The sequence below is a fragment of the Hemiscyllium ocellatum genome, chromosome 20, assembly GCF_020745735.1.
Source record: "Hemiscyllium ocellatum isolate sHemOce1 chromosome 20, sHemOce1.pat.X.cur, whole genome shotgun sequence".
Taxonomy (NCBI): Eukaryota; Metazoa; Chordata; class Chondrichthyes; order Orectolobiformes; family Hemiscylliidae; genus Hemiscyllium; species Hemiscyllium ocellatum.
Window position 1 is genome coordinate 53,195,838 of NC_083420.1, and position 15,743 is coordinate 53,211,580.

Consider the following 15,743-nt stretch of genomic DNA (forward strand, 5'->3'; position numbering starts at 1 on the left):
GAGTATGGTTAGTACATTTGTAGATGACACCAAAAAAAGGTGGCTTAATGGACAGTGAAGAAGGTTACCTCAAAGTACAATGGGACCTTGATCAGATGGGCCAGTGGGCTGAGGAGTGACAGATGAAGTTTAATTTAGATAAATGTGAGGTGCTGCATTTTAGTAAGACAAGCCAGGGCAGGAATTTTGCACCTTAATGGTAGGGTCCTGAGAGTGTTGCTGAACAAAGAGACCTTGGGTGCAGGTTCATAGTTCATTGAAAATGGAGTCACATGTAGACATGGTGCCGAGGAAGGCGCTTGGTACACTTGCCTTTATTGGCTAATGCATTGAGTATGGGAGTTGGGAGGTCATGTTACGGCTGTACAGGACATTGGTTAGCACACTTTTGGAATACTATATTCAATTCTGCTCTCCCTGCTACAGGAAAGATGTTATGAAACTTAAAGGTTCAGAACAGATTTACAAGGATGTTGCTGTGGAATGAGCTGCCAGAGGAAGCAGTGGAGCCTTGCAAAATTACAACAGTAAAAAGATATCTGCATGGGTATAGGAATAGGAAGGGTTTGGAGGGATAAAGGCCAAATGCTGCGAGATTAATTTAGGATATCTGGTCAGCATGGATGAGTTGGGCTGAAGGGTCTGTTTCTGTTCTGGAAAACTCTGGCTTCTAGTCAAGCTTATTATTGATTTGTCAAGGCAGATCATGCTTAGGACGTACATTTTGAATCCAGTTTGTCACCCAAGCTAGCTGTCCCTGAATGGCTGAGTAAGCAAGCAAGGCTCAATGAGTTTAATGGAAATATATCATGGATTTGTCCAGGTGCAGACACTAAAATACCTACCACACACAATGCAGTTACCACTGACACTCCTGTTGCATATAGTTTTCTTTTGTAAGCCCTCTTTCTCTTTAGGTCATGCATGGTGATCAGCTTACATTGAAATCAAAATGCAAAAATGAAAGGGAAGACTCTATATTTAACACTTCTGTCAAAACCAGAAAACTAAAAGAATGTTGATGATGACAACGTGGTCAGATGTCGCTGTTTGTAAAAATAAATAATTGCACTCTTCTATCATTGAGAAGCTAAGTACTAAATCGGGATTGTCTACGGACTTCCCAGTTTGTCATTTCATGCCAAAATGCCTGGGCTGGCTTGCCTTAAGTGACCCAGCATTTTGGCAGAGTTCCTGCTTTGGGTGCAGTTATTAACAGCTGTTCTTCAAGTTCAACTGGTTTCAAAAAGACTGGTTCCTTTCTTTGCAAAATTCATACTCAAACAGACTTGCTTATTACCAAAGGTACTGGTGCATCCAGGTAGCATTTTTGAGGAATTTTAACTCTGTACTATTCTATTAATGAAGCTGAAATGAGATTTATCGCACACCATTTTAAATTTAATGTGGACCTGGCTCTCTGTGCACCGTCCCTGCAGCTGTAGCATTGTATTCCTTTTGTTCTATTACCAAATGCACTTTGTATTGCATCATCTGCCTGTACTGCACACACAACAAAGCTTTTCATCTAGTAATAATAATTCAATAGACAATAGACAATAGGTGCAGGAGTAGGCCATTCTGCCCTTCGAGCCTGCACCGCCATTCAATATGATCATGGCTGATCATCCTTAATCAGTATCCTGTTCCTGCCTTATCTCCATAACCCTTGATTCCACTATCCTTGAGAGCTCTATCCAACACTTTCTTAAATGAATCCAGAGACTGGGCCTCCACTGATGTCTGGGGCAGAGCATTCCACACAGCCATCACTCTCTGGTGAAGAAGTTTCTCCTCATCTCTGTCCTAAATGGTCTACCCCGTATTTTTAAGCTGTATCCTCTGGTTTGGCACTCACCCATCAGCAGAAACATGTTTCCTGCTGCTAGAGTGTCCAATCCTTTCATAATCTTATATGTCTCAATCAGATCCCCTCTCAGTCTTCTAAACTCAAGGGTATACAAGCCCAGTCGCTTCAGTCTTTCAGTGTAAGGTAATCCCTCCATTCCAGGAATTGACCTCGTGAACCTACGCTGCACTCCTTCAATAGCCAGAATTCAAACTAAATAAAAATGGGCAGTTTTAATCAGTGTCTCAGCCATCGCCATAGTTTTGATTATGAAAAAGACTGTCTAAGAAGCCATACAGAACAAATTTATTAATTAGAATAGTGTACTGTAGTCAGTTTTATTTTGTAAATTTAAGATAAATTTTAAGGCTTTTAAAAGATGTCCATCGGTGTCCTTGTGCCGAAAGAAGCTTAATTTTAACCTGTTTTCTAATCAACCAGCTTATTGCACACCTCCAACACAGGTGGGACCTGAACCAGGTCTCCTGACTCTCAGATAGGGATACTACCACTGCACCCCAATTTTAATAACCTTTTGAATTATTTACAAACTGGTGCAAATAGTGGAAATTTGTAGAGATGGTTGATTTGATCTACAGATGCAGTCAGTATAATGAACAGGGTCCACTTGCTGAAGTATGTTTTGAATCAGCACAAACAAAAGCCCAATTTAAGATGAATGTAATTGTGTGTGAAATGCCTTGATCCTTTACAATGGGCTGGGAGCATGTCGTGGCAGTTCAGTTCTAGTATGTCCATGATTACAAAGTCATTCTTCTCTAAATCTGCAAAGTGACTGCATTTTATCTTAAAATAATAACAAAACAGAGGTTTCTGGAAAAGCTCAGCAGGTCTGGCACACCTATGGAGAGAAATCAGAGTTAACGTTTCGGGTGCGGTGACCCTTCATTGGACCCGAAACATTAACTCTGACTTCTCTCCACAGTTGCTGCTACTTCTGCTGAGCTTTTTCAGCAACTGCTGTGTTTGTTTCTGATTTCTATCCTCCACGTATCTTCCGGTTTGCATTAAATGACTGATTCATTTGTTTTATCTTCCTCAGAGTCTGTGTTAAAGTTCTGCACTGTATGGAACACAAATTCTAAACACTGTCATGAAGCTCAGTCTATTGTCCAGATCCTCCTACAAAATGAAACTCCTGAGCAACTTCTTCAATACAATGGGATTAAAGGTGCTTTGGAAGGATTAATCCCTTATACAGGTAATTAAACTATTATCCTTGTTGTTTTCTTTCTTAGAAGTGCTTGCGCGCTTTATCTTTTAACTTATTATTTTGTTGAAGGACTGCCTGACTTATTAAGAAGTGCTTATGTTTGCCAGTTTGTTTCCGCAATCTCACCTTCAGTGCCACCTTCCTCAGGTGTGGGACTCACCAGTGAATACCAGTAAGACACTGAATCATCAAAGGAGGGTGCAGGCAATCACCTGAAAGCCAGTCTTTGTCTGTGCCCAATCCCGGTTTGTGAAACTTTGTAGCAAGAGTCAGACCGAGAAAACACTAGGCATTTCATTGTACCTGCTTGTTTTTGTTTTGTTTTCTTTCCTCTTGACTTAATTCCATAACAAGAAGCGTTTCGTTTTACACAATTGTATTACACAATTAGTTTGACCTCAAGAGAGCTATGTTCAAAGATTCCTGTTGATAAATCAGGTCACAAATACGATGAAAGCTCTTCGTATCAGGTTCAAATCAGACTTCCTGTTTCGCTGTCAGCTAGAACCCAGAAAACATAATCACAGAGTCAAACAGCACATTAACAGATCCTTTGGTCCAACTTGTCCATGTTGAACATAATCCCGAATTATAAGAGTCCCACCTTCCTGCATTTGGCCCATATCCCTCCAAATCTGTCTTTCATGACTTATCCGAATATCTTTTAAACGTTGTAACTGTACCCGCATCCAGCACCGCATGAAGTACCCTGTGTGGAAGAAAAGATGCCTCTCATGTCCTTTAAAAAAACTTTCTCCTCTCCCCTTTAAAATATGCCCCATAGTTTTGAACTCCCCAACCTTAGGGAAAAGACCTCGTCTATTCACCTTATCTATGCCCCTCATTTTGTAAACCTCTATAAGGTCACTCCTCAATCTCCTGCATTACAATGAAACAAAAGTCCCAGCCTGTCATTGTAACACTCACCCTCCAGATCCGGTAACATGCTGAAAACTTTCTTCTGAACCCTCTGCAGTTTAATGATATCCTTAACAGGGTGACCAGAACTGCACACAGTACTCAAGAAGAGGCCTCAGCAGTGTTCTGTGCAACTTTAACCAGATGTTGCAACTCCTCTACTCAAAGGCCTGAACAATTGAAGGCCAACGTGCTAAATGCCTTCTTAACCACCCTGTCTATCTGTGACACAGATTTCAAAGAATTATGTACCCGCACCCCGAGATCTCCCTGTCCTACAACATTACCCAGGGGCCTACCATTAACTGTATATGTCCTGCCCTTCTTTGTTTTCCCAAAATGCAATAGCTCGCATTTGTATCCAATTGGTGAGCTCACCCTGAATCCCATGTGATCTAACTTTACTATTCAGTCTGACATGTTGAACCTTGTCGAAGGCTCACAGATCCATAGTTCCAGGCTTCTCCTTCCATCCCTTCTTAAATTAAAGGCAGAACATTCGCCACCCAACAGTCCTCTGGTACCTCAACTAAGTGAGACAAATATCTCTGCTAGGCATTCCGCAATTTCTTCCCTAATTTCCCACAGCGTTCTGGGATACATTAGATCAGGTCCTGGAGATTTATCCAACTTTTATGTTTTCTAAGATTCTCAGTACATCCTCTTCTGTAATGTGACCTGTTTTTAAAACATCAACAATATTTATCTCCCTTGGTTCTCTAGCCTCCATTTCTTTCTCCACATTAAAACTGATGCAAAATACTCATCTCTCCCATCTCCTGAGTCTCAACCCACAGACAACCTTGTTGATCTTTAAGCAACCCTACTGTCTGTCTAGTTCCTCTGGGATTTAAATCAAATGCTTGCCTTTTACATTCCTCTTGTCTAAGTGCACCTCATACATCTTTGCTGAGAAACCTTAATTCTAAAGGGTCACCAGATAGTTACACCTGGCTCATTTTTTCATGTTTGTTAATTATTAGGTTCAAATTTGTTAATTTTTTCAGTTCCAATCCCATCACAGCTGATGGTGGAATTTGAATTCAATAGAAATATGGAATTAAGAGTCTAATGATGACCACAAACGATGTCAGTTGTTGGAAACAAACATCTGGTTCAGTAATGTCCTTCCGGGATGGAAACTGCCATCTTACCTGGTCGGGCCTGCATGTGACTCCAGACCCACAGCAATGTGGTTGGCTCTTAACTGCCCTCTGGGCAATGAGGAATGGGCATTAAATGCAGGCCCAGCCAGCAACACCCACATCCTGTAAATGAATTTTAAAAAAATTAAAGCTTTTATTTCATATTTAAACAATGTGTGCCTGAAATGTTAGTTCTTAACTTTGTCAGTTATGGGTAGAGCCAGGAAGCATCTGGGATGAAGTTTTGTTTGTTTTAATTAGTGTGAAGTTCATGGCCTTTTATTGAATGCTTCCAGAGCGACATTTCCAGAGGGTGAATAGACTGTTGCAGGCCTCGATGTTTCTGGACTATATGTGGCAGAGTATGAGACTGACTGGAAGCTCCTGGTAAGTACAGGCTATATATAACAGTAGTATCGCAGAGTTCACCCTTTGTTTGGTGATGTAGTGGCATGCAACTTGTGAAATACTCTGTTAATTCCAAAATGTCGTAACTTGGTATAGTCGCACCTTCAGTTGAATACATGAAGCCATTTATAGGTTCTATCATTGTAATTGGTTAAAAAGCAATCTGCAGTCTTCCATCCCTGTCCTCACCTTTGGCATACTGCCCCATCAAAATTTGCTATTCCCCCCCACCAACCCTGGCTCACAAATGACAGCATCCATCCCTCCATGTGGCTAGAGCCCATTAAATGCAGTCAGACCTGGTTCGTCACTGGCAAAGCTGCTCCACAATTATTCTTTAATCATAACTTTTTCTGGATTATACTCAGCTGTTCCACTCATAGAGCCATGGAGCACAGCAACAGACCCTTTGGTCCAACTTATACATGCTGACCAAATATCCGAATCTGATCTCGTCTCATTTGCTAGCATTTGGCCCATGTCCCTCTAAACCCTTCCTGTTCATCCATCCAGATGCCATTTAAATGTTGTAATTGTACCAACCTCCTCCACTTCCTCTGGCAGCTCATTCCATGCGTGCACCATCCATGTGAAAAAGTTGACCCTTAGATCTCTTTTAAATCTTTCCCCTCTCACCATAAACCTATGCCCTCTAGTTTTGGGTTCCCCCATCCCAGGGAAAAGCCCTTGTCTATTTAACCTATCCATATCCCTCATGATTTTATAAACCTCTATTAGGTCACCCCTCATCCTCCAAAACTCCGGGGAAAATGGCTCCAGCCTGTTCAGCGTCTCCCTGTAGCTCAGATCCTCCAACCCCTGGCAACATCCTTGTAAACCACTTGTGCACCCTCTCAGGTTTAACATCTCTGGAGAGCTACGTTGCAAATCTCCTTCCTGTCGCTTCCACCTTTGTCTCTGGCAAGTGTAAGGAGTTCATGGCATTCGGTATCACCAAGATTGGGAATCTCCGATCAGCTATCCCTATTGGTTCACCCACATTCCTGCAAAGCTGCAATTCTGTCTGCACAGCCTGTCCTCCCGTCAGGTTTCACTCAGACCCTGGCTTGGAGCATCTGCCTTTCTTCCCCAACATTATATGTGTTCCCATTAACCTTGCCACGTTACCAAAAGAATTTAAAATAAAAGATGCCTCCAAGCCCTCTGACCTTGCAAACTGGTGTCCCATCTCAATGCTCCCCTTCTTCTACTTGTGTTCTGAATGCTCTCCCAAATCCATGCCAGATTTTTGTCTCATAGAGATGTACAGCATGGAAACAGATCCTTCGTCCAACTCGTCCATGCCAACCAGCTACCCTCATCTAATCTAGTCCCATTTGCCAGCACTTGGCCCATTTCCTTCTAAACCCTTCTTATTCATATACCCATCCAGATGCCTTTTAAATGTTGGAATTGGACCAGCCTCCACCACTTCCTTTTGGTGGCTCATTCCATACAACACACCACCCTCTGCGTGAAAACGTTGTCCCTTAGGTCCCTCTTAAATCTTTCCCCTCTCACCCTAAACCTATGCCCTCGAGTTCTGGACCTCCCCACCGCAGGGAAAAGACTTTGTCTATTTACCCTATCCATGCCCCTCATGATTTTATAAACCTCTATAAGGTCACCCCTCAGCCTCTGACGTTCCAAAGAAAACAGCGCCAGCCTGTTCAGCCTCTCCCTGTAGCTCAAACCCCCGAAGCCTGGCAACATCCTCATAAATCTTTTCTGATCTCTTTCAAGTTTCACAACAGCAGGTTTTGAGCCATAGAGGTTGACTGCACATAATCAAGCCCTTCAACCCATCAATTATGTGCTGGTCATGACTGACCCCTAACACTAATTCCATTTTCCAACAGTTGGCCCTCGGCCTTATGTGCCTTGTCATCGCAAATGCATATCTAAATACTTTTTAAATGTTATGAGGGTTTCTGCGTCTATCATTCTTATAGGCAGTGAGTTCTGAATTCCCGTTACCCTCTGGGTGAAAAATTCTTCTTCTTCTCCTCACATGTATTTGGAAAGGCAAGTACTGGTGAGGGATATTTAATATGGCTTTCTGCAGGGGAAATCGTGTCCCACAAACTTGAATGAGTTTTTTGAAGAAGTAACAAAGAGGATTGATGAGGCAGAGCAGTGGATGTGATCTATATGGACTTCAGTAAGGCGTTTGACAAGGAGACTGGTTAACAAGGTTACATCTCATGGAATACTGGGACAACTAGCCATTTGGATACAGAACTGGTTCAAAGGTAGAAGACAGAGGATGGTTTTTCAGATTTGAGGCCTGTGACCAGTGGAGTTCCCCAAGGATTTGGGCTGGGCCCACTACCTTTAATCAATTATATAAATGATTTGAATGTGAGCTTAAGAGGTACAGTTAGTAAGTTTGCAGATCATACCAAAATTAGAGGTGTAATGGACAGTGAAGAAGTTTACCTCTGATTACAACGGGACCTTGATCAGATGGGCCGATGAGCTGAGGAGTGTCAGATGGAGTTTAATTTAGATAAATGAGAGGTGCTGCATTTTGGGAAGGCAAATCTTAGCAGGACTTAATGGTAAGGTCCTAGGGAGTGTTGCTGAGCAAAGACTTTGGAGTGCAGGTTCATAGCTCCTTGAAAGCAGAATCACAGGTAGCTAGGATAGTGAAGAAGGCGTTTGGTATGCTTTCCTTTATTGGTCAGAGTATTGAGTACAATTGGTCATGTTTCGGCTATACAGGACATTGTTAGGCCGTGTTTGGAGTATTGTGTGCAATTCTGGTCTCCTTCCTATCGGAAAGATGTTGTGAAATTGGAAAGGGTTCAGAAAATATTTGCAAGGATGTTGCCAGGTTTGGAGGATTTGAGCAGTAGGGAGAGGTTGAATAGGCTGGGGCATTTTTCACTGGAGTGTTGGAACCTTATAAAGATTTATAAGATCATGAGAGGCATGGATAGGATAAATAAACAAGGTCTTTTCCCTGAGGTGGGAAGTCCAGAACTAGAATAGATTTAGGGTGAAAGGGGTAAGATATAAAAGAGACCTAAGGGGCAACTTTTTCATGCAAAGGGTGGTGTATGTGTGGAATGGGCTGCCAGGGGAAGTAGAGGCTAGTACAATTGCAGGATTTTAAATGCATCTGAATAGGAAAGATTTGGAGAGATATGGGATGGGTACTAGCAAGTGGAACTAAATCAGGTTGGGATATGTGGTCAGCATGGACGGGTTGGACCGAAGGATCTGTTTCCATGCTATACATCTCGATGACTCTAAACTGTAAATTTATTCTCCCCCCCACCCCCCCCCCCCCGACAATAATCCCTCCACCAAGTGGAAAATCTCCTCCTGTCTACTCTATTTATGTCCTTCATATTTTCATTCAACTCAATTTTAGCATTGAATCAGTTTCCTATGCAGTAAGGAAAACGGCCCCAGGCTGTCCAATTTCTCTTCATAGCTAAAGCACTCCAGCTCAGGCAACACCCTGGGTAAATCTCCTCTGCACCCTCTCCGATGTTAAGACATCTTCCTACAATGTGGATCCCACAATTGCAAGTTCTGTAGCTGTGATCTAACCAATGATTTATACAGTTCCAGCGCAACCTCCAGTGCTCTTAAACTCTGTTCCTCAGCTAATAGAGCCAGGTCTTCTATAAGATAACTGAATGATAGATGAGAGTTGTGGAATTCAGGGCTGTAAGCACTGAAGACTTCAATAAAAATTACATTGGGCTGAAACCAGAGCTTGGGACCAAGTTCAGGATAAAATTGGTAAAATACTGAAAATAGTTTGGTGGTAACTAATGAATCAAAGTTCCTGGTGTGATGTTTTACTCCGTGCAGCATTAAATATTGTATTGAAAAAGTTGCATCCTCAACATTGCAAAAGGTGTGGCTGAGCATATATATTTAAAAGTGTAGTCCTTTCCTGATGATAGCTTAAGAGGGTCACAGATTGTTAAAAGTACTAAAATGTAAACATAGAAGTAACAGGTTCATTAATTAAAAATGACCTTTTCATCAAGTTATTGGTACTGCCTAGTTGTCACCGGAGTTTAACTGCTGTTTCCTAGTGACTCAGACATACACATTGGGGACATGGAGATTGAGCCGTTCTTTTCAATGGACAAAGCAGCCACTGGGGCCGGAAAAGCAGCAATTACTCCAGGATCCAATTGCCCCCAGGAGAACAAGAAGCAGGAGGTTGGGAAAAATGCAGATATTGACAGTGACAGTCGTGCATCAAACAGAGGGAACAGCCACAAGCAGAAACACCTGCTGTCAGCTTGTGAGCACCTCAAAGAGAATTTGGAGCTCGCAGCAGAAAGTCAGAGTGATTCCGAGGAAGACAGAAAATCCGGTGATCTAAGAGCAAAGACATCTGTAAGAAAAATAAAGCAAACACCGCCCAGTGTGAGAAAGAAGACAAAATCTCTCCCAATGAATTGATGCAGTGACGTGTGCCTGACATGCTGCCATCTTTTGGATGTTCTGTAAAATCCTTGTTAATTGATGTATGTTTGATGAAATTGATCTGACTTTGAAGCCATATGATATGACAAGGAGAGGTTTAAGGCATGTATATTCTGAGTTACAAATTCTTTTTGTTACTGTGAGAGCAGCAGTATTGCCTTTTTATAAAACGAAAGACTGATTTTATATTTGAGAACTGAAATTTTATAATAAAGCCTCCATAATGCTAAACACTTATTTAATTCAAATTTTGTGAGAAGATTTGTAGCTCGGGTGCTCGTTGTTGTGGTTCTGTTCGCCGAGCTGGGAGTTTTTGTTGCAAATGTTTCGTCCCCTTTCTAGGTGACATCTTCAGTGCTTGGGAGCCTCCTGTGAAGCGCTTCTGTGCTGATTCCTCCGGCATTTATAGTGGTTTGAATCTGCCGCTTCCGGTTGTCAGTTGCTGTTCGCTGCAGTGGTCGATATATCGGGTCTAGTTCAATGTGTCTGTTGATAGAATTTGTGGATGAGTGCCATGCCTCTAGGAATTCCTGGCTGTTCTCTGTTTGGCCTGCCCTATAATACTGGTGTTGTCCCAATCGAATTTGTGTTGTTTGTCATCTGAGTGTATGGCTACTAGGGATAGCTGGTCGTGTCATTTCGTGGCTAGTTGGTGTTCATGGATGCGGGTTGTTAGCTGTCTTCCTGTTTGTTCTATGTAGTGTTTTGTGCATTTCTGAACTGACAGCCAGACTGCTGCGACCACTAGGACTCATAACAGCACACAAACCAACAGCCACTCTCAGACAACAACTCACCAGGACAAAGGACCCGATACCCAGCATGAGCAAAACCAACGTAGTGTACAAAATCCCATGCAAAGACTGCACAAAACACTACATAGGACAAACAGGAAGACAGCTAACAACCCGCATCCATGAACACCAACAAGCCACGAAACGACACGACCAGCTATCCCTAGGGGCCGTACACTCAGATGACAAACAACACGAATTCGATTGGGACAACACCGCTATTATAGGGCAGGCCAAACAGAGAACAGCCAGGGAATTCCTAGGGGCATGGCACTCATCCACAAATTCTATCAACAGACACATCGAACTAGACCCTATATACCGACCACTGCAACATACAGCAACTGACAACCGGAAGCGGCAGATTCAAACCAGTATAAATGCCGGAGGAATCAGCACAGAAGCGCTTCACAGGAGGCTCCCAAGCACTGAAGATGTCACCTAGAAAGGGGACATAACGTTTGCAACAAAAACTCCCAGCTCGGCGAACAGAACCACAATAACTTATTTAATTCCCACGTAATCACCACTGGATAAAAGTGCTGATAATGTTGTAAAAACTATTTAAGAGCAGTGTTAGCCCATATAAGCTTGCTTTCGTAATACTGAATAAATCTTTTACAGTTTCTGTTCATAATTATCAATACGTAAAGACTGTTTTGTAATTTGGCACAGTAATTATCAATATTTCAAAACCAGAAATGTGTTTTAATTTGGAATTTTATTGGTTGATGTATATTAATATACAATGAAATTATGTTTTCAAGTCTGGCCCCCTCCCATTTCTTGAGGCTCTTTTAGTCCAATTCACCCCCTTGAAGAAACTCGGCTCAAATGATACTAACCCTTCCCAGTTGAAGTTCTTAAAAATGCAGCCAAAACCCTTGTGTATGATTGAAATGTAGATTGTTGAACCCCATGTTAGTCAAGTTATCAGTACCGTAATTCTATTATCTCTCTCACTTGGCACATAAGATAAGATAAGATAAGATTATATTAGATTAGATTACTTACAGTGTGAAAACAGGCCTTTTGGCCCAACAAGTCAACACCAACCCGCCGAAGCGCAACCCACCCATACCCCTACATTTACCCCTTACCTAACACTACGGGCAATTTAGCATGGCCAATTCACCTGACCCGCACATCTTTGGACTGTGGGAGGAAACCGGAGCACCCGGTGGAAACCCACGCAGACACGGGGAGAATGTGCAAACTCCACGCAGTCACATAAGTAGCACTTCAGAGCTTTCAGTAGAATTCTGCAATGTTTCTTTTTCTGATTGACATTTTCTGTTTGTCATATGGATTTTATGTACTTACACCATTTTCAGTTTATTTGTTTGCTTCCTTTTTTTATTGGTTTGGAAAGCCTAAATTAATGCAATCTTTGTTTAATTGATTGCAATCCCCCATTTTAACTTATTTTGGAAATCACACTGTGCAGTCAACCCTTTTCTGAAGTTCATTTTCAGGACTGTGACAAAGTTACCTGGATCAGTCCACAATAGCACCTTTGCAGCTAGGGGTTCTGCAGGCAGTAACTCCTCTCCCGTGTGTCCAATGAGGTAAAAACAATGACTGCAGATGCTGGAAACCAGATTCTGGATTAGTGGTGCTGGAAGAGCACAGCAGTTCAGGCAGCATCCAAAGTGCAGCGAAATCGACGTTTCGGGCAAAAGCCCTTCATCAGGAATAAAGGCAGTGAGCCTGAAGCGTGGAGAGATAAGCTAGAGGAGGGTGGGGGTGGGGAGAAAGTAGCATAGAGTACAATGGGTGAGTGGGGGAGGGGATGAAGGTGATAGGTCAGGGAGGAGAGGGTGGAGTGGATCGGTGGAAAAGAAGATAGGCAGGTAGGACAAGTCATGGGGGCTGAGCATTCCATACCCTAATGACTTGCTGTGTGCAACAGGTTTTTTTTCACACCACCCTTGCTTTGTCTGTATTAGAGAGGAGCGAATAGAGTCATAGAGATGTACAGCATGGAAATAGATCCTTCAGTCCAACTTGTCCATGCTAACCAGATCCCCCATCCCGATCTAGTCCCACCTGCCAGCACCTGGCCCATATCCCTCCAAACCCTTCCTATTCATAAACCCATCCAGATGTCTTTTAAATGTTACAATTGTGCTATCTTCCACCACTTCCTCTAGCAGCTCATTCACACATACATCACCTTCTGTGTGAAAAAGGTCTTTTTTTTTCTTGCCCCTCTCACCCTAAACCCAGAGAAAAGATCTTGTCCATTTACCCTATCCATGCCCCTCATGATTTTATAAACCTCTATAAGGTAACCCCTCAGTCTCTGACATTCCAGGGAAAACAGTCCCAGCCTATGTAGCCTCTCCATTCAGCTCAAATCCTCCAACCCTGGCAACATCCTTGCAAATCCTTTCTGAACTCTTTCAAGTTTCACAATACCCTTCACATAGGAAGGAAACCAGAATCTCTCACAATATTCCAACAGTGGCCTCACCAACATCCTGTACAGCCACAACATGATCTCCCAACTCCTGTACTCAATACTCTGACCAATAAAGGAAAGCATACCAAATGCCTCCTTCACTATCCTATCTACCTGCTACTCTACTTTCAAAGAGCTATGAATCTGCACTCCAAGGTCTCTTTGTTCAGCAACACTCCCGAGGTCCTTACCATCAAGTGTATAAGTCCTGCCAAGAGTTGCTTTCTCAGCACTTTGCTTTTATATAAATTAAAATTCATTTGGGCCTGTCTCCTGTTGTAATCTGAGCTATCCTTCTTCGCTGTCCACTATACCTCCAAATTTGTTGTCCTCTGCAAACCTACTAACTATACCTCATGCTCACATCCAAATCGTTTATATAAATGATGAAAAGTAAAGGACCCAGCACCGATCCTTGTAGCATTCCACTGATCACAGACCTCCAGTCTGAAAAATAACCCTCCATCACCACCCTCTGTCTTCTACCTTTGAGACCTAGACATCCAAATGGCTAGTTCTCCCTGTACTCCATGAGATCTAACCTTGCTAACCAGTCTGTTATGGGGAACCTTGTCGTACGCCTTACTGAAGTCCATATAGATCACATCCAGCATTCTGCCCGCATCAATCCTCTTTGTTACTTCTTCAAAAAACTCAGATCAAGTTTGTGAGAATTCCTGAAACTGGTTACATGGATCGTGATACATGATTACTGCTACACAGGCTATGTGTTACCTTGTTGGAAGTTCTTAAGGCAAAGAAAGATTGTTGAACAGTCAAAGAATTAAAGTGTGCAGGTGCCAATGTTGGACTGGGGTGGACAAAGTTAAAAATCACACAACAGCAGGTTATAGTGCAACAGGTTTATTTGAAGGCACAAGCTTTTGGAGCTCTTCATCAGATTGCTAGTGGCGCAGGATCAGAGGACACAGAATTTACAGTAGAAGATCGAAGTGTCATACAACTGATGCGATGTATTAAACAAACCGAGATTGCTGTTAAGTCTTTAATCCCCTTTTAGAATGGGGATGCAAGTTTTGATTCATTATTATGTAAATCCGAGAACTTCTTTCAAGTCACAGCCCCGAGACAGCTTAAGTTTAAGGATTTTTTCAGTGGCATCTCAGCTCAAACAATCCATTAAAGGTGTAAGGTTAGAGTCTGTCTGCATTCCAACCTTGAGTTAGACTGATTCTATTTATAAATTCCAACTTTGGAAAATGCCACATGGATTGACTGCCTAAAGATTGTGTGCTTTCTGAATAATATAGAAATTATTTGCAAATACAAATGTGCAAATGCAAATCCCCCCCAAAGATGTTTATGAGTGTACTTGTTAGAGTGTGTGTGTGTGCGCACAAGTATGACAAAGTATATGCCTGTGAGAGGGTGTGAGTGTGAGAGTTATAGCAAACAGGTGCATGAGTGGAGCTGAGTCCATGAAAAGATCAGCCATGATCTTATTGAATGGTGGGGCAGGCTTGAGGAGCGAGATGGCCTACTCCTGCTGCTGTTTCTCATGGAGAGAGACAAAAATACCTGCAGATGCTGGAATCTTAATTTTTTTACGTTCATGCTGTTCACTGTTAAAAACAAAGTGAAACAAAAATTAGATCAGCCCTTTTTGGCTGCTGCATGGCTATCATATCCTAAGGTGGAACTTGAGCTTATACCTTTAAACTCAGTGGTATGGACTCTGCCACTGTGCCATTGGGCCACTTCCTGCTAATTTAAATGATTGCAATTAGTGCCAATCGTTCAATTATCAGAGAGCCAATCTTGAGCAAGATTAAGAAGCGCCACTTCAAATGATTTGCAATGTGGCAGGATTGTGAATTGCTTGCAAGCTGAATGTGACATTGAAAGCAGCCTAATGATGAGATTTGATTTGATTTATTATTGTTGCATGTACCTAGATACAGTGAAAACTTTTGTTTTGCGTGTATCACAAAAATGTGTGAAGACAGCCCAATCCATCATGGAAGCCAACCTCCCATCCATTGACCTCCAGCTGCCCTCCCAGCTGCCTTAGGAAGGCAGGCAACATTATCAAAGACCCCTCCCACCCCAGTTATAACCTCTTCCAACCTCTTCCCTCGGGCAGAAGGTACAGAAGTTCAAACACATGTATCAACAAGCTGAAGAACAGCTTCTTCCCCGCTGTTATTATTGCTGAATGGTCCTCTCGAATTTCAAATCTAATGTTGAAATTGCTTTCTGTGCACCTTCTCTGCAGCCATGACATTGTATTCCCCGCTCTATTCTACTACTGTTTGATTTTTGCATGTGTTGTCAGCGGACTTGTAGATGGAGTTCAGAAGAAATTTGGCTTATATGGTTCTCAGCTACTGCTCTGAAAACCTCCAGGAGATGAAAAGGAAATGAGATATCTTGTACCTGTAGAGTACGACAGGTTTATTTGAACGTGCAAACTTTTGGAGTACTGATCCTTTGTAGATAGCTAGTGGAACAG

At 42.4% G+C, this 15,743-nt stretch overlaps 1 protein-coding gene across 1 annotated transcript in view; it reads left to right on the plus strand.

The window, feature by feature from the left end:
• The window catches only part of tbl3 (transducin beta like 3), a 69,506-nt gene extending 58,606 nt beyond the window's left edge, over nucleotides 1–10,900 (plus strand). Inside the window, exons 21-23 of the mRNA XM_060840363.1 lie at nucleotides 2,913–3,071; nucleotides 5,443–5,533; nucleotides 9,613–10,900. Coding sequence (XP_060696346.1) covers nucleotides 2,913–3,071; nucleotides 5,443–5,533; nucleotides 9,613–9,988 — 626 coding nt within the window. The 3' untranslated portion in view covers nucleotides 9,989–10,900. The remainder of the gene's footprint in view (nucleotides 1–2,912; nucleotides 3,072–5,442; nucleotides 5,534–9,612) is intronic.
• Nucleotides 10,901–15,743: the final 4,843 nt, after the last annotated feature.